General features: G+C 39.5%; 2 protein-coding genes across 6 annotated transcripts in view; one reads left to right on the forward strand and one right to left on the reverse strand.

The window, feature by feature from the left end:
- SEL1L (SEL1L adaptor subunit of ERAD E3 ubiquitin ligase) overlaps positions 1–19,992 on the reverse strand; it is a 60,854-nt gene that overhangs the window by 40,002 nt on the left and 860 nt on the right. For both annotated transcript variants that reach the window (XM_510102.8, XM_016926528.4), the window contains exons 2-3: positions 14,563–14,600; positions 13,627–13,858 (exon numbers count right to left, since the gene is read on the reverse strand). In XM_510102.8, the coding sequence (XP_510102.3) occupies positions 13,627–13,858; positions 14,563–14,600 (270 nt within the window). The remainder of the gene's footprint in view (positions 1–13,626; positions 13,859–14,562; positions 14,601–19,992) is intronic.
- Positions 166–19,992, forward strand: part of LOC129136995 (uncharacterized) — a 566,655-nt gene continuing 546,828 nt past the window's right edge. For all 4 annotated transcript variants that reach the window (XR_010150981.1, XR_010150980.1, XM_063793022.1 and 1 more), the window contains exon 1: positions 166–526. The gene's annotated coding sequence lies outside the window, so the exon portion shown is untranslated. The remainder of the gene's footprint in view (positions 527–19,992) is intronic.

Consider the following 19,992-nt stretch of genomic DNA (forward strand, 5'->3'; position numbering starts at 1 on the left):
AGCTGAAAGTTTGTACATGCACCAATCAGCACTCTGTAAGAATGCACCAATCAGTGCTCTGTGTCTAGCTAAAGGTTTGTAAACACACCAATCAGCTCTCTGTAAAATGGACCAATCAGCGCTCCGTAAAATGGACCAATTAGCAGGACATGGGCAGGGCCAAATAAGGGAATAAAAGCTGGCCACCTGAGCCAGCAGTGGCAACCCCCTCGGGTCCCCTTCCACACTGTGAAAGCTTTGTTCTTTGGCTCTTCACAATAAATCTTGTTGCTGCTCACTCTTTGGGTCCGCACTACCTTTATGAGCTCTAACACTCACTGCGAAGGTCTGCGGCTTCACTCCTGAAGTCAGTGAGACCACGAACCCACAGGAGGAACAAACAACTCCAGACGCGCCACCTTAAGAACTGTAACACTCACCGTGAGAGTCCGTGGCTTCATTCTTGAAGTCAGCGAGACCAAGAACCCACCAGAAGGAATAAATTCTGGACACATTTTGGCACCCACGAAGGGACAATCAGCAAGCAGTGAGTACCATCAGACCCCTTTCGTTTGCTATTCTGTCCTATTTTTCCTTAGAATTCAGGGGCTAAATACCGGCACCTGTCAGCCAGTTAAAAGCGACTAGCGCGGCCGCCGGACTAAAGACATGGATGTCAGGCTTTCTGGGAAAAAGCTCTCTAACCACCCCCAACTCTTCGGAATTGGGATGGTTGGTTTGCCTGGAACCAGCTTCCGCTTTCCCTGTACTTCTGGGCTGAGCCAAGGGTGGACAGAGAGGAAAGCCATTCAGCTCCGGGGTCCCGACAAGTTTGTTGACCCTGTGGCCATGAGCGGAACTCTCGAAGTCACGTCGCCCAAGTGAGACTTGCCCATCTGTCCTATCTATCCTGACCCTTGCCTCCTGGGTCCTAATGCTTGTCAGACAAACTTCCTCTTGCCTCTCTTCTCTGAGGCTAGTCCTGCTTCTAAAACAACTCCCTGTCTCTGGTGCTTTTCTAGTTTCTCCTATGAGAATGATTTCTAGTATATACTCCAGGACTCTATTCCCTTCTTTAGGCACCTGGGCTCACTAACCAGAAAGACACAATTTTTGCCCAAAGCCCCATCGGGGCGGGGGACTAGCTTATCTGTAATTTTAGGATCCCTCCTCAGGGTAGCAGGCCTAACAAAAGCTATTCCTGAAGCTAGGATATGGGGAGCCTCAGAAATGATATCCTTCCTATTCAAGTGAGGACAAAAGGCATCACTCTTCCAACTCTGGAGATCCCTCCCCTCCCTTAGGGTATGGCCCTCCACTTCATTTTCAGGGCATAACATCTTTATAGGACATGGGTAAAATCCCACTACTAACAGGAGAATGCTCAGGACTCTAACAGCTTTTCAAGAATGCGTTGTTAAGGGTCACTAAATCCGATTTTTCTCAGTCCTCTTTGGGGTCTAGGAGGACAGACAAGAGTGCAGGATTTTGAGAATGCATTGGTAAGGGCCACTAAATCCAATCTTCCTTGGTCCTCTTTGTGGTCTAGGAGGAAAACTAGTGTTTCTGCTGCTTTGTCGGTGAGCGCAACTATTCTGATCCGGAGGGTCCAGGGACCCTTGTGGGTTCTTGGGCAGGGAGAGAAACAAACCAAAACTGTGGGCGGTTCTGTCTTTCAGATGGGAAACAGGCATCAATAGGCTCACCCTTGAAATGCATCCTAAGCCATTGGGACCAATTTGACCCACAAACCCTGAAAAAGAGGCAGCTCATTTTTTTCTGCACTATGGCCTGGCCCCAATATTCTCTCTGATGGGGAAAAATGGTCACCTGAGGGAAGTATCAATTACAATACTATCTTGCAGCTTGACCTTTTCTGTAAGAGGGAAGGCAAATGGAGTGAAATACCTTATGTCCAAGCTTTCTTTTCATTGAAGGAGAATCCACAACTATGCAAAGCTTACAATTTACATCCCACAGGAGGACCTCTTAGCTTACCTCCATATCCTAGCCTCCCTATAGCTCCCCTTCCTATTAATGATAAGCCTCCTCTAATCTCCCCTGCCCAGAAGGAAACAAGCAAAGAAATCTCCAAAGGACCACAAACCCCCCCAGGCTATTGGTTATGTCCCCTTCAAGCTGTAGGGGAGGGGAATTTGGCCCAACCTGGGTACATGTCCCCTCCTCCCTCTCTGATTTAAAGCAGATCAAGGCAGACCTGGAGAAGCTTTCAGATGATCCTGATAGGTATACAGATGTCCTACAGGGTCTAGGGCAAACCTTCGATCTCACTTGGAGAGATGTTATGTTATTGTTAGATCAAACCCTGGCCTTTAATGAAAAGAATGCAGCTTTAGCTGCAGCCTGAGAGTTTGGAGACACCTGGTATCTTAGTCAAGTAAATGATAGACTGACAGCTGAAGAAAGGGACAAATTCCCTACCAGTCAGCAAGCCGTCCCCAGTATGGATCCCCACTGGGATCTAGACTCAGATCATGGGGACTGGAGTCATAAACATCTGCTGACCTGTGTTCTAGAAGGACTAAGGAAAATTAGGAAAAAGCCCATGAATTATTCAATGATGTCCACCATAACTCAGGGAAAGGAAGAAAATCCTTCTGCCTTCCTCAAGAGGCCTTAAGAGAACATATTCCCCTGTCACCTGACTCACTTGAGGGTCAATTGATTCTAAAGGGTAAGTTTATTACCCAATCAGCCGCAGATATCAGAAGAAAGCTCCAAAAGTGAGCCCTGGGCCCCGAACAAAATCTGGAGGCATTAATAAACCTGGCAACCTTGGTGTTCTATAATAGGGACCAAGAGGAACAGGCCAAAAAGGAAAAGTGAGATCAGAGAAAGGCTGCAGCCTTAGTCATGGCCCTCAGACAAACAAACCTTGGTGGTTCAAAGAGGACAGAAAATGGAGGAGGCCAATCACCTGGTGGGGCTTGTCATCAGTGTGGTTTGCAAGGACACTTTAAAAAATTGTCCAATGAGAAACAAGCTGCCCCCTCACCCATGTCCACTATGCCGAGACAATCACTGGAAGGTGCACTGCCCCAGAGGACAAAGGTTCTCTGGACCAGAAGCCCCCAACCAGATGATCCAACAACAGGACTGAGGGTGCCCAGGCCAAGCACCAGCTCACGTCATCACCCTCACCGAGCCCCGGGTACGTTTAACCATTGAGGGCCAGGAAATTGACTTCCTCCTGGACACTGCGGCCTTCTCAGTGTTAATATCCTGTCCCAGACAATGTCCTCAAGGACCACTACCAACCAAGGAATCCTGGGACAGCCTGTAACCAGGTATTTCTCCCACCTCCTCAGTTGTAATTGGGAGACTTTGCTCTTTTCACATGCCTTTGTTATGCCTGGAAGTCCCAGTACCCTTATTAGGGAGGGATATATTAGCCAAAGCTGGAGCTATTATCTACATGAATATGGGGAACAAGTTACCCATTTGTTGTCCCCTGCTTAAGGAGGGAATCAACCCTGAAGTCTGGGCATTAGAAGGAACAAATTCCGGACACGCCACCATTCTAACTTATAAAAGTGTACGGAGCCCAAACCGTACAAACATGTGGTTTACACGCAATACTACCCATTTTTCTTCTGGGATTCTACAGTTTTGGTACATGCTAGCAGAGGGTGATTACAAACTAGTTTTCAATAAAAACTCCAGGCACTGGGTCTCTAACGAGCCTCCCTGGTAGACAACATTTCACATGCGTTGTTACAATTTGCCGCTGGGGTAATTAAGTGATCCTGCATCAGTTCTGTGGGAGAGGACCCTTGGAAGCTTCTACCTTGTTTCCTCCAGACTTCCCCGCCATGTACCTTGCACCTGTGCTGATTTTGCTTTGTCCCCTTTTGCTGTAATAAATCATAGCTGTGAAGGCAACTATATGTCAAATCCCCCTACCAAATCATTAAACCTGGGGATGGTTTAGGGGTTCCCTGACACAGATGCATCAGAAGTGGGATTTGCTAGAATGACCCTGACTCACTGATATGTGGTGAAAGCGTTAAGAAGAGGAAGGCTAAAGGGCAGAATATGATGAATCTCTGGGGCCTGAGTGGTCATGGAGTCATCCACGGTATGAAACAGTAGCTGAGCTGCTGTTTGTTGAGAGCCATAGAATCTGAAAGTAAAAGATCCAGCTCCAGGAAAGCTGGCTTGCTGGATGCCCCTGACTGCTTTTAGTCCTGCTGGCTAAAATGAGGGAAAAGGCAGTGTATTGCAGGTGAGGCCTGTAGTTTTTGTTCTCTCTTCTAGATGGGAAGAGAAAGGACCCCCAAATTCCCAAGGATGGGCCAAACCAAAAATGTTACAAGTTTGAACTGCTCTCTTTAAAAAGTTAAATCTGGTCTGGAACAAAATTTTAGATAAACCAGAAAACAAACAAAAAAACTGGGGGAGGTAACAATCCAGCAGTTTTTTTTCAGCCTGGCTGCTGCTCTTGCTACAATATCCTCCCCCGCCTCCCTTCCTCCACTGCATTCCAGGATCTTCCCTGGCAGCTGTAATGTTAACAGTGCAAACACTGAATTTACTGCTAGGAGGCTGAGTAAACTGCAGTAGGGAGAAAAAAGAAAAAGAAGAATATTTTTAAAATGGCTTTATATTTTGTGGCTATTGCATCTAGATGTATTGTAAAAATTAAAATAAAATGTTAAACACCTGTAATTTTGTAAATACCAGAGGAATAATCCTGATCAGGGGAAGCTGCAAAAAAATGTTTAGTGGGACACAACTTCCTTGCTTTTTGCTGCCAGTGAGAGGACTGGAATTTGAACTCTTTTGAGTTCTGGAAACAGAGTATCTGTAATTGATGGTTTGCTTCCAGGGTTACCATGTGTACCCTCTGGGACTGAACTTCTTCTTTTTTTTTTGAGACAGTCTCACTCTGTCACCCAGGCTGGAGTGCTGTGGCATGATCTTGGCTCACTGCAGCCTCTGTCTCCCAGGCTCAAGCGATTCTCATGCCACCATACCTGGCTAATTTTTTATATTCTTAGCAGAGATGGGGTTTCGCAATATTGGCCAGGCTGGTCTTGAACTCCTGGCCTCAAGTGATCCACCTGCCTTGGCCTCCCAAAGTGCTGGGATTACAGGCATGAGCCACTGCGCCCGGCCTGGGACTGAACTTCTTGTACTCTGACTCTCATGAGACTGACTCAGCCCTGGAAAGCTTTTAGGTCAGCTTCCACTTACTAGGCCACAGTTGTGCTGCAGCTGATTAAAAAAAAAAAAAGTTAATACAGAAACTTAAGACCACGTACAAAAACAAATAATAGGTAAAATGTGTTTTAAAAAAGGTAGGCCGGGCGCGGTGGCTCACGCCTGTAATCCCAGCACTTTGAGAGGCCGAGGTGGGTGGATCACCTGAGGTCAGGAGTTCGAGACCAGCCTGGCCAACATGGTGAAACCCCACCTCCACTAAAAATATAAAAATTAGCTGGGCGTGGTGGCAGGAGCCTGTAATCCCAGCTGCTTGGGAGACTGAGGCAGGAGAATTGCTTGAACCCAGGAGGCGAAGGTTGCAGTGAGCAGAGATCACGCCATTGCACTCCAGCCTGGGGGACAAGAGCGAGACTTTGTCTAAAAAAAAAAAAACAAAAAAAAAAAGGTAAAAAGATTAGAAAGGTTAATATAAGAACTTAGGGAGGAAGCCTATTGTTTTTCTAAGATAGACCATTATGATAAATGGGAATTGTTTTAACTGGCTAAGTCCAGGCCTCCTAAAAGGCATACCTAAAATCAATACTGCAGGCTGGTCTTACTACTATCTGGGTCTTACTGGTAACTCTGCTATAAAGATGCCTTGGCCAATGACCTAGGGAGTAGACTGTGCAGAGAAGAGTTAAAAAAACAGACATAAACTTCTCTCTTTGAGAAGGCTGGCTTCCAAGGTTGGCCCTTGGTTAGCATCTGGAAATTTAGATTTCTGGAGAGTTCTCACCATCCTACAGATAAGAGTGGCTCACCCAAACTGTACAATGTTGAACACCTGCTTTCCTTCTGCAAGTTTGGTACATGCCAGGAAGAGACTGCCAACTTAACCAGCCCCCAATAAAAACTCTAGTTCTCTAATAAGCTACCTGGGTGGAAAACATTTCACATGTGTTATCTTAACTTGTTGCTGCTGGATTTAAGCACTCCGTGTGACTCCTCCGGGAGAGGACCCTTGAAAGCTTACATCTGGTTTCTCCTACACTTCATTCCATGCTTTTCCTTTGCTGATTTTGCCTTCTAGTCTTCCACTATGACAAATTATAGCTATGAACACAACTCTACACTGAGTCCTTTGAGTCAGCATAGATTTACTAGGAACACTTCCTACCAAATTACTGCACCTGAGGGTGTGGTCTTGGGGTTCCCCAACACAACTGGGAATAAGTGTGAAATATTCAAGAAATAGCAAGAGGGCAAGTTTGGTGGGAGTCACCTAAAGGGGAGTGGCAGAAGAGTTAGTTAAAGAGACAGGAAGGGCCTGATGTCAGGCCTTGTAAATAGAAGAAGTTTGGATTTTACTTTGAGTAGGACAGGAAGCCAAAGGTTTCTGAGCAGGAAGTAGTCTCAGTCTGGCTGCTGTTAGGGAACTGATAGTGGGGGAAAGAGCAAAAGGAGGAAGGCCAGATAGGAAGCTCTTACATATAGTAAACACTTTGGTTCAGGAACCACTTCAGAAAGGAGAAACCTACATTTATTTTTAAGAATGAACAGAAATTTGACAGTGGATTTGGGCAAAGGAATGAGGAAGGCATCCTAAACAGTGAGGAGAATCTGTACAAAGGCCCAGGGGCATAAACTGTATGTTGTGTTTGGAGAACAGAAAAGGGTTTTGTATTGCTGAAAAAGGCTGCTTAGGGAAGGGGTACACTGAAGGCTCTGTGAATCATGCTAAGGACTGCATACTTCATCTCTCAGGCAAACAGGGAAGTAATGGAGGCCTGTAAACAGGGGAGTTATGGGGTCAAATTTGAGTTTGAGAAAGATTAATATGGTAGCAACATGATTGAGAGGCTGACAAAGGGCAAAAGTTTCAAAGTGACTGTCACATAATCCAGTTCTAGTGTAGCTGGAACTGTACACAGAGCCATATATATGCAATTTATGTCATATATTATATATGCATAAGTACTTAAGCATTTTCATATATTAAGAATAAATTAAAAACAAGTCTAAATCATTATTGAAAAGTGAAAATGGTACAAATTAATCTAAATGTTTATAAAGTTGTTGATATAACCAGAGAATTATTAGTGATTTTAAAACACTGTATTATTACAAGTCCCTAGCAAAATATATACCGAGAATAAGAAGGACCATAAAGGCATCTTGGGCTGCATTCTGTGGTCCCACAGTTAGTGGTAAGGGCCACTGTTATTTTGAAACTATATATGCATATTTATTATGATAAAACAAAATAACATTAATGTCATTAGGTACCAAGATTTTCAGCACCAGTGAAAGGAGATAACACAAAAGAAGCAAAAACTCTGATAAGGTGGAAAGGGCTCGCAGCAGACCTGTAGTCTGTTCTTTCTTCTCACTGGCCCAAAACAGAGTGAGCAGATACCTCTCTCCAAGCATCATCAAATCACCTTAGAAATATGGTAGAGAGAGACCTCTGGCAAACACACTGAAGGTATTTACTATTGGAAGAGTCCTTGCTCATGAAATGCTTCAGCAGGATGAACTTGATCTGTCTACATTGCTCATTATACAAAAACCTGGGATGTATGTAGGCATGACTCTCTAGAAAATATCACATACACTATGTAATTATCAGAGAAGAAACCAGTGATGTCTCATGTCGGAAACAGCTTTCTTTCGTGGAATTGACACTCTACAGGCATTACTTAGAGGCCTCGAGTGTTGAACTCTGGGCTGGAGCACAGTCTAATTGAGGAAAGAAAGGACCCGAGAGCAGCTCTGGCAGTCACAGACTTCTCTACAACCCGCTCACGTCTTATGATAATTTTATCTTTGAAAATATTTGCCAAGCTCGATACTAGGTTAGGATCTCTGATTCTTTTAAGTTCAATTTGTCAATGTGATTTTTGTTATCTTGCCTGTAATATTTAATTTGAACTGGAAGTTATCGGTATGAAAGATACATTTCCTAACCCAATGCACCAAAAAGGCCTATAAGTAATGAAAATTTAGCAATGTAGATCACTGGTGCTTATATTATCTAACCCACCAAAAGCAATCTGGGTTCCTTGGAGAAATAGCTGACATTCATTTCTGGGTCAAGAAATGTACAAAATAAGTTTAGGACATCCTTGTTCTGCCTGGAAAAAAAAAGTTAGGAAAGATCACCAGGATCTAGTCAAAAAGACAAAGGAATGATTACCAATGGCCAAAAAAGGAAAATTCCAAGCAATCAACAAAAAAGAATGATTGCAATGAACAAAAATACGATCATGTGACACATCATAACTTCTTGGCCAATGACAGACTGTGTATACCACGGTGGTCCCATAAGATTATATCGCTGAAAAATTCCTATCACCTAGTGATGTCCTAGTCGTTACAACACTATAGCACAATCCATTACTCATGTTTTTGTAGTGAAACTAGTGTGAATAAACCTACTGCACTTCCAGTTGTATAAAAGTATAGTAATACAATTACGTACAGTACATAACACTTGATAGTGATAACAAACAACTATGTTACTGGTCTACATATTTACTATACTTTTCATCCTTAGCATGTACTCCTACTTATTAAAAAAAAAAAGTTAACTGTAAAACAGCATTAGGTATGTCCTTGAGGAAGTATAGGCATCGTTATCATAGGAAATGACAGTTCCATGCCTGTTAATGGCCCTGAAGACCTTCCAGTGGGACAAGATGTGGAGGTGGAAGACGGTGATATTGATGATCCTGACCCTGTGTAGGCGTAGGCTAATGTGTATGTTTGTCTTAGTTTTTAACAAAAACGTTTAAAAAGTTAAAAAATTTTAAAAATAGAAAACAGCTTATAGAATAAGGATAATATATAAAGAAAATATTTTTGTATAGCTCTACAATGTGTTTGTATTTTAAGCTAAGTGTTACTACAAAATAGTTGAAAAGCTAAAACATAAAAGTTTATACACTAAAAAAGTTACCATAAACGAAGGTTAATTTACTATTGAAAAAAAATTTTGAAAATAAATTTAGTGCAGCCTAAGTGTACTTGTTTATAAAAGTTTACAGTGGTGTACAGCAATGTCCCAGGCCTTCACATTCACTCAGCACTAACCACTCACTCACAGACTCACCCACAGCAACTTCCAGTCCTGCAAGTTCCATTCATGGGAAGTGCCCTAGACAAGCGTACCATTTAAAAATCTTTTATACCATATTTTTATGTGCTTTTTCTATGTTTAGATAGGTTTAGATATACACATAATTACCACTGTGTTACAGCTGAGTATGGTATTCAATACAATAACAAGCTGTAGAAGTTTGTAGCCTAGTAGCAATAGGCTATAACATATAGCCGAGGTATAGGCTACACTAGCTAGGTTCGTGTAAGTACACTCTATATTTGCACAACGATAAAATTAACTAGTGATGCATTTCTCAGAATGCATCCCCATTGTTAAGTGACACATGACTGTCCCTCAGTATCACTGGAGGACTGGGTCCAGGACCTGGCCTGGTGGTACCAAAATCCATGAGTGCTCAAGTTGTTTAGATAAAATGACATAGTACTTGCATATAACCTACGCAATCCTCCTGTTTTACATCATCCCTAGACTACTTCTAATACCTAATATAATGGAAATGCTATGTAAATAGTTATGCTACATTGTTCAGGGAATAATGACAAGAACAAAAAGTGTGGACATGTTCAGTACAGTTGCAACCACCCATTTTTTCCAAATATTTTCAAATATTTGGTTGAATCCATGGATACAGAGGGCTGACATGTATATAAGAATCCATGAATTTATAATGATGCTTGTGATATTGTGAAAAAAAATTTGATCTTCATCCGTTTCCAGAAACATAGCTCTTAAAATCCCTGAAATCTCTTGAGTGATAAGAATGTCTTCTGTATGATAATGAGATAATTGGTGGCTGGAGGCTCCTAGATAGCCTTGGGATAGGACTTGGTTGCCAGGGAAACCAACCATTAGATTAGATTAGAGGGTTAGAATTCACAGTCCCACCCCCCAACCTCAGAAGGGCAGAGGAGCTAAAAGTTGAGCCAATAAATCAACGCGCAATGATTTAATCAATTATGCCTGCATAACAAAGCTTCCACAAAAACCCAAAATAGCTGAGTTCTGGGAGTTTCTGGAAAGCTGAGCACATGGAGATTCCTGGAAGGTGGGTGGCGTGATCAGATCAGAGAGGGCATGGAAGCTCTGCAGTCCTTCTCCCATACCTTGCCCTACGCCTCTCTTCCATCTGGCTTTTCGTCTCTATCCTTTGTAATATCCTTTATAATAAATGTAAATTTATATTTACATTTATCCATTTATCATGCTTCCCAGAGTCCTAAGTGCTAGCAAATTAATTGAACCCAAGAAGGGGGTTGTGGGAACCCTGATTTATAGCCAGTCTGTCAGAAGCACAGACAACCTGGGGCTTATGATTGGCATCTCAAGTAGCGGGGACTGGTCTTGTGAGACTGAGCCCTAAACTTGTGAGATCTAATGCTATCTCCAGGTAGTGTCAGAATTGAATTAAATCAGCAGACATCCTGCTGGTCTCTGATAGAGAATCCTCTGCAGAACTGATTGCTTACTTGGTATGTGGGGAAATACCCACAACATATCTGGTGTCAGAAGTGCTAACTCAGTGAGAAAGAGAAAGAAAAACACACCTTGGTTTGGTTTTTACGATATCCTTACAATGCTCAAATACAAAGCAAAACAAAACAAATACAAACCAACAAAAACATACTCATTAGTCTCTTTCAGAGATTGCTTGGGCACCAAATTTTCATTTCACAACAGTGCAAAGGAAATAAGAGTTTATCTAGCTTTCTCTGGATGAGACTATATTTCAGGGTAATCAAAGACTTGATGAGAGAAAATTCTTTGTAAAAGAATCTCAGGTAACAAATGCAGGAGGAATGGTAGAATTAGAAAGTCACCATTTTGCAACCCCTAATAATTAAAAGATCCAGGCAACAAACATAAATGGTTGCCAAAACCCCTAGGCAAAAGATTAATGAGGAACTTTAGAATGGTGAGATCAGGGTGATACCACCTGACCTCGCTAATTAATCTTAACATCAGTAAAAGTAGAAAAATCAGACACTACATGTCTCTCAATGTAAAGCAATAGAAAGTACACACCACCACCTACCTATGAAATACTCTCAATAAAAAGACAGAACCAAATCTACCCATGTCTCTAGAACTAACTCCCAGTTTATAGAATAAACAGCAGATAATGGAACAAGCTCAATGACATTACAAGTTCATGACCAGCAAGATCCAAAACGTGGGAAACTGTATAGCACAAAGGATACTGCATATTTCTTTAGCAAATAAGATGACACTTAAAAACAAAGGAGGGGCTGGGTGTGGTGGCTCATGCCTGTAATCCCAGCACCGTGGGAGGCCAAGGTGGGCAGATCACTTAAGGTCAGGAGTTCGAGACCAGCCTGGCCAACATGGTGAAACCCCAACTCTACTAAAAATACAAGAAAATTAGCCAGGCATGGTGGTACACGCCTGGTATCCCAGCTACTCAGGAGGCTGGGGCAGGAGAATCTCTTGAACCCGGGAGGTGGAGGCTGCAGTAAGCCAAGGTCATGCCATTGCACTCCAGACTGGGCAACAGGGCAAGACTCTGTCTCAAAAAAAAAGAACAACAACAAAAGAGGGAGAACAGCAACAGATTAAGAGAAACCTAGGCCTTACCTTAGAAATGAATTCAAACAAATAAATTGTAAACAGACATTTGAAGCAACTAGAAAAATTAAACAGTCTGGGTATTAGGTAATAAAGGAGTAATGGCTAATTCTGTGATTTTGCTGAAAAGAACATTCTTACTAGAGAGAGACACAGAGATGTAAAAGCACATGCGGAATTTGCCTTAAAATATTCTAGGAAAGAAAAAAAGGGCAAATGTGTGTAGGGTAGTAAAGATGAAAAGACCAGCAGAATGTTGATGTCATTTTACCCTCTACTTTTATGCATGTTTAAACATTTCCCAGGCTTGGTGTAGTGTCTCATGCCTATAATCCCAGCACTTTGGGAGGCCAAAGAGGGAGATCACCTGAGTTCAAGGCTGCAGTGAGCTATGATCGTGCCACTGCACTCCAGCCTGAGTGACAGAGTGAGACCATGTCTCTAAAAATATAAAAACTAAAAAAAAAAAAAAAAATCCCTAATTAAAAAATGAAGAATGAATTAAATTATAATATTTAGTAAAAATTTTAAAATGGTAATACACACTTGGGTGAGGTACAGGAAAAGAGGTATTTTCAGAGGAAGTAAACAGAATTACTTTTCTGAAGAACAATTTAACAATGTGTATCAACTGTCTTTTAAACTTTTACATCCAATTCAGCAAATTTACTTTAAGAATTCTAAGGAAATTTTCACAGATAGGCACAAAGATACATCTAAAATGATCTCCCAGCAAAACATAAACATTTTGGTTTATGGTACCATATATTTACAAATAAAATTTTTTATAGCCATTAACTATCAAATTGAAAATAAGCTAAATGACATGGAAAAACATTCATGGTAAACTGTTAAGTGCAAAATGCAGGCTGCAACATAGAATACACATTTTGACCCAATTTACTTTTCTTAAAACTACTGATACACCTAAAAAAATCCTGAGAGAATATTCTCCATGATGTGAGTAGCTGTTATTTCTAGTTGATGGGATTCAGGTACTTTTAATTTTTTAAAAATAGTTTTCTATTCATGAGAATGGTATATTTGTAGTAAAAAAAAAATTCTATTTTTTTAAAAAGTTCAAATTTGGATCAGTTCCTGAGAGTGGTTAGTAATGGAATAATAAACAGATAAGGCAGTGATCATTGAAATAATAAATGACAGAAGGGCAACAAGACATGGTAGAATGCATACATTAATAATTTTTAAAAGGATTAATATTTAGAAGACTATTGTGAAAAAGGTCAAGTTTTAAATTGAAAAGTAGAGGTTTCAAGATTGTGAAAGTTAGAATAGGATGAAGTACACACAAGCGTCAGCTGAGGGATAAACACCTAAATCAAATTACCTAGGATGATCGACAAGGTTATTGTAGTAATAATCCTACCACAATCCTGAAAATAACCACAGTGGCATGTTAGACGGTTCTTCCTGAGTTTCTGTTTTGTATGCTACCCTGACAGATTATTTTTTTAAATTTCTCAGTGAGAAATGTATTTACATACTGGAGTCCAAAAAGAAACGTCAGGATATTAATAAAAAGATAAATGCAATCTCATCTATTGAATTCAGCTTATGTAACTTGGGTCAAATCTGTTAAGTGAATAACTTTGGTATATTAAAATCTAGAAATTCTCTCCAAACTACACTCCATATATTATTTGTGGGTAATAATCAGTGAAGGCAATCTTCTTCAGCCTCTTTATTCATTAGCTTAAAATTTTCAGTTGTCCCCTAAATAAATCAAAAAGCAAGGAAAATGTCCAGACTACCTGGTTTCCGTACTTTCTTTGGCTCTTCATAGTCCTTGTTTTCTGGATTTGGAGACTCTAGAAAGCTGATATCTTCTGTGACACTTTCCCCCTCTTGGCTCTTGAGGCTGTCTTCCTCTTCTTGAATAGAGGATTCTAATTCAGATTCTTCTGAATCAAGAAATATTTGACCAGCAACTACTCTGCCTGCAGTAGTATGGTCCTTTACTGACTCATCTGATGTCAAAGTAGTCTGAGAATATAAAGTATTTTTAGTTACCAACAATGCCAAGACTTTCCCCAACCCTATTTGACCGTTATTTTTACTAATCCAGATATCACATCTCCTTCAGCTCCTTGAAGTGCCACACTCACTCATCTCTATAGGCTTTGGCATGTGTCCATCACGTGCCTTCCTTCATCACCTAACTTGTAGCCTTTTTGAATTTCAACTTAGATGTTACTTCCCCCAGAAGCCTTCCTTAATTCCCAAAGTCTGGGTTCGGTTTTCCTCCACATGCCCCCAACATACCTTATACTTCTACTTCCTGCTTTTATCTACATTCCCTCAAATCTAAAGATCAGAGCTCATAACTGACTGCAGGGTTGGGCTTGGTTAGTACTTGGAAGGGAGAGCTCAATCAACCAATAAGTGCATTAGCTCACTGGATTTATTTTTGAAAACTGGAAAGTGGAAACAAATGACACAGGTTAAATCTTCAAACTTAGACACACACACACACACAGAGCACATTCAAGTTGAAATATTTACTATTCCCTCTTGTAGGTCAGTAATTTTTTCTTCCTCCAGAAAAACTAGAACTAATACTAATACCATCTGTCTTTTTCTGTCCTTTTTAATTCAACTGTTGCAGATCTCATATCCTTTCTAAGATATATAATTCATCCTTTTAAATCAGGCAGCAAATACTGGCCAATATACATTTTAGTACATACCTTGGAATCTAAGGATTCATCCTGGCTGCCTTCTTCATCTGCAAAGAAATTTTAAGACAATTTAGTAATCTTTCTTGTTGGGAAATTAGTTATTATTAAAAGAAAACGTGAAAAGTATAGCAAATAATAATCAAACATTGGATAAATAAACCTAGAATTATTTTAAAGTTAGCTATATTCAGCAATTGTTCAGAAAAGATCAAGTGAAAGGAAAAAAAAAATGGGTTGGGGGTTTAGTTTCTCTCTTTCTCCAGAAAAGACATTAGCTCCATCTGTTACAAAGGTAGGAAGACCAACAGCCTCCACCAACAAAAACAGGTATTTCTTCACATTCCATCCAATTCTTGTGGGTCTATTTAGTCTATTTCTGAGAATGAGTTACTAAGTTCATAAAAATAAATATCTAATTTCATACTCCGGGCTTCCACCTATTCTGTTTGTCTGCTCAGGATCTTGAGTTAGAGTAGCCCATTTTAGTGCTAATTAGTATTTGTATTGTTTACTACTATAGTAAGGATAGAAACTAAGAATTATTATTTGATAGCAGAGTTGCAAAACAATTATATTTAGGATTTGTGTTCTACTCTACTCAGAGATAACCAGATGCAGGTAAAAAGCAGCATGGTCCTATCATATATTCACTCAATTGAGAGCTATGTAGTAAGAAATCAATAACTTATATTAAACAATGAAAAACAGCCACCGGTTACACCTTGCTTACACATTCACACAGCCTGCTTTGGTGTTGTCTGATTACATTAATTTTCCTTCTGTTACTTTTTCCATGTTTTCTGACTATTACTTTTCTGGCTGCTTGTTACTCTTCTTCCTGCTCTTACATAAACACATGCAACAACTCAATGTTCAGATGCAAATGCTTGATTTTTGTATTCCTTGCCAGTTTAAAACAGCGAATCTGTCAGATCATCTTTAAGTTTCCCTCTTGCTCTTAAAATTACCTGATTTTATTCAGGAGTGAGTTTCAGTTTTACCTGCTCCATAAGCTGTATGAGAAATTAACCAGTAGACAAAACCCTGTAAGACCATGTGATTTTTTACTAGAAAATTTGCTACTATAGTTGTCATTTATACTTTACTTCATATGGCTATATCTTAAATATCATTTGTAATTTGCAACTCTAAAATATAACAAAAAACCTGTGTTAGAGTTTGTTATCAAAGTACTGAGTTAAGACTAAGAAGTATAACCAACTCAATTATGCACAAAATACAAGACACTACCTCACAATATTTCTTTCGAATATTTGAGGAAACTAGTCCATTAGTGAGGTTTTGCCATATATGAAAGTGCTGTCAAGTCAAAGAAAATTTAAATTACAGCTACTATTCATATTCACCTACTTTTAGATTACCTTCAAAGTATGTTTTACTTCTGGCAGGTGGAGAGAAGGGTATGCCACATATTAGTCCCACAGCGCCCATAACATTAGGCAATGATGTCAGTTAATTAACAATTGTCCTTCATGCTAACTTCTTCACAAGTATTACCCAAAGCCCAATTTCTAACATGTGGTTCAAATTCCATTCTCAGCAAATCTTTAGATAAATTTAAAAAACCCATCTCTATAATATATCAAAGTTGTACTGTAAGTATACGTAATTAATCACAAACTTCAACTAGTTAATATATCAAAACAGATATTAAATGTTTAAACGTATATGAAATACCCCCAAATACTGAATGAAACTTTAGATTAGCTGGAACTCTAAATCACTATCACTAAATTGCTACATTTAGTACCTCACCACAACAGGTTACATAGGTAGCTAACAGGTGAATCATATGGACACACCTGTAAATACACTTAAAGACATGTACATTTCACACAGCACAAGCTGTTAGGCATTAGAGTAGCAAAACGTGTTTTCAAACTCCAAGAAACATGATTTGTAACATCAGAGTTATTTCATGTGAATTGCATCATGCTTCTCTTTCTCTCCCTCTCTCTTCGCAACCTGGACTATATGCTAATATTACTGGTGAATAAGATAATTCTCAGTTACTAAACTGGGAAAGCCTACCCCAGATGGTAGTCTCAAAGCATAAGCTATTTTCTTTTTCAAACTGATATAAACATTCACACAACACTTTTTAAAGAGTTGTTTATAACCTAGGAACTTCTGATAAGTAGTATTCAGGTAAGGATTAAAGAGACTGAAGTTATGCATAAATAAAAAGCAAATAGTAATGTTTTCATCAGAACACAGATATCAAGCAACAAGAAAAAAATGCAAAAGGATTAAGTTATGCGCTTCTCGCTCATCAGCATCACATCCAAATGGTTCATATTATTTTATTAATTGTACACCTTCCTTTGAAAAGGACCAGTTTTTATTTTTATTGTATTAGCTAACAAAACTGCAAAGTACCAGAGATATGCTTTCAGGGAAAAGTGATCACTACAAAATCATTTTTCCATTCATCACGTAAATTAAACAGACTGATAACCTTTAAACACAGAAAGTCTAAATAGTTTGGTGAAAACAGACCAGATATCCTGTTCTCTGCTTTAGCTCTAAATCGGTACAGATCCTAAGATACTCTCGATTCTAAATTTCTTCAATTCTGAGACCTGGAGAGCTAGGTCTGGAACCTGGCTTCATCACATGTTAATTCTGACACATGGTTCAGTAACAAAAGCTTGCTCAGCCTCTGTTTCTCAATCTGTCAAAAGGGGTAACACCTCTGTCCCGCTGACTCACAATATTTTAAGGAACGACCAAAACAGTGAAATTAAACATCCTCTGCTGTCTGAAAACTACTCTCTGAATTTATAATTATTACCTGAAATACCTGGCAGTGGACCTAACTAAAATGACTAACACTGCTTGGCACAAAGAAAAAAAAAGGTTAAGCCATTTGCCTCTTCTGCCAAAAATAAGAAAGCATGCATTTGTGAGAAAAATTATAACCTTTTCACTATTATCCTGAGAAAATGAAGAAATATCTTTTTAGTGTCCTCCTTTAAATTTATTAATAGAAAAGAGAAAATGTTTCTAATATTAGCCACGTGTCAATGACGAGGATATGTTCTGAAAAGTGTATCACTGGGCGATTTCCTTTTTGTATACTTAAATAAACCTCAATGGGATAGCCTTCTACATACCTGGGCTACATAGTGTAGCCTGTTGTTCCTAAGCTACAAATCTGTACAGCACGTGACTATACAGACTACTGTAGGCAACTGTAACATAACAGTAAGTATTTGTGTACATAAACATAGCTAAACATAGAAAAGCTACAGTGAAAATATGGTGTAAAAGATTACAAAACATATACCTGTCTAGGGCACTTACCATAAATGGAACTTGCAGGATTAAGAGTTGCTGTGGGTCAGTGAGTGAGTGAATGTGAAGCCTAGGATGTTACTATACACTATTGTAAACACTGTACACTTAAACTACACTAAACTTATTTTTTAAAAAGTGTGCTACCATGTTCCAATGGCTACAATGTCACTAGGTGACAGGAATTTTTCAGCTCCATTATATTCTTACAGGGCCACCATCTTACATGGGGTTCATTGTTGACCAAAATGTCATTATGTAGCATGTGACTATATCATATTTTTACATGCTTCTAAAACATGATACTAGCTAACAGCTATCAACAGCGATAGAATCAAGATTCTCTTTGTTGGCTGACCATACTCCACCTGGAGAGATGCGACCTGCCCTGGGTAACCACTAATGTTCAAACACAAAATTATAACCAAAAACTTGATTTTAATACTGGAGTAAAACTTTAAACTTTGAGGCCGAAACCCTGTGAAGGAAAATCACAATTGAAAATCCATAGCTTAATTTACACAACTTTATTTAACACAGGGTTTTTTTTTTTCTTTTTTTTTGACATAGGGTCTCGCTCTATTGTCCAGGCTGGAGTGCAGTGGCATAATCACAGCTCAGTGCAGCCTCAACCTCCTGGGGCTCACTCCATCCTGCCACCTCAGCCTCCCAAGTAGCTGGAACTACACGTGTGCACCATCACACCTGGAGTTACGTAGAGATGGGGTTTCGCCATGTTGCCCAGGTTGGTCTTGAACTCCTGGGCTCAAGTGATCCTTCCACTTCAGCCTCCCAAAGTGCTGGGATTACAGGTATGAGCCAGGCCTGTTTTATGATATATGTTTTATGATACAGGTGTTTTATGACATATGAACTTCATGTGAGCACAGCACTGCCTTTATTACCTTTTAGCATGCACATCTACATTGTTTTAGTTCTGGCTAAGGCTTTTGCCTTTACCATTGAAATGTTGTGGCACAGCTTTAACTATGATGGAAATCAGAGCAGACATTTCTTGAATACAGTCCTCTACCTACATCAATACAACCCAAGGATTTAATATATCAGTGTTAAGTCTTTTATTATAACATCCTGAAAGCCCCAACTGTTGATCTTCAAATATCTTTTCCACTGGCATGGAGCTCTAAGTATATAAAATGCAGTCAAAGACAGACAGCACAATTCCTATGCTTTAATTTTCTTTAAACTCTGCCAATTAAATTCAGAGGGATACACACCGTGCTCTTTCATTACTGTAGTTCTCTTTAGTGTGAAGAATCCCTCATGGAGATTGTTAATCTATGTATACCTGAGCTGTTCCAGACCTAAAACCAAATGTTTAACAAACCCATAAGAGGAATTCTGATGCAGGAGGTCCATGGTCCAGCAGGTACTCTACTCATTAAGCTCAACAGCTTCATTTCATGCTTTTTGATCAAATATTAAATAACTGCTAAAAGTGCTTCGAGAGTTAAGTATAGTCTAAAGATCTGGTCATTAACTCAAACCATCACTACTACTGGAGGGAGGGGAGTGGACCTGAAAGAATGATGTTGGCAGTAAAGTAATTAGCATAGGGTTGGTGCTTTTGAAATGGTATCTCAAACCACATCATGGATAGAATTTAGGTTTAGGCCTCTTATTTTAGAAGCAGAATGACGTTATGGCATTGATTTACAACTAGGACAGGTAATTTGGGGATTCAGATAACCATCTGGGAAATTTTCTGTTAAAAAAAAGCTGACATTTATTAAAAAAAGAAAAAGCTGACATTTATACTCCGTGTTGTCCCCCCAAAACGTCAAGCCACAGAACACCTGTCCTGTTAACTGAAACTGATTAAAATTCCAAAGTTTTACTGTACTAATTTTTATTTATCAACACTTAGAAACACGAAGTTTTCATGAACACTCTCAAAATGGAAATTTTCAAATGTAGGCAGATTAAAACATTAAAAAAGGGGGAAAAAAGCAGAACCAGAATAAAAATTAGCTAACTGGAAAATCAATTCAAAAGCACACAAATTTCTGTATCTATATAAAACGCATCTTATAAGAACCAAGATTTTCCCGAACATCATAAAATGACTGTCAACAAACATGGGGCAACTCAGAAACACTG

This window comes from Pan troglodytes, chromosome 15 (assembly GCF_028858775.2).
Source record: "Pan troglodytes isolate AG18354 chromosome 15, NHGRI_mPanTro3-v2.0_pri, whole genome shotgun sequence".
In the NCBI taxonomy this organism is placed as follows: Eukaryota; Metazoa; Chordata; class Mammalia; order Primates; family Hominidae; genus Pan; species Pan troglodytes.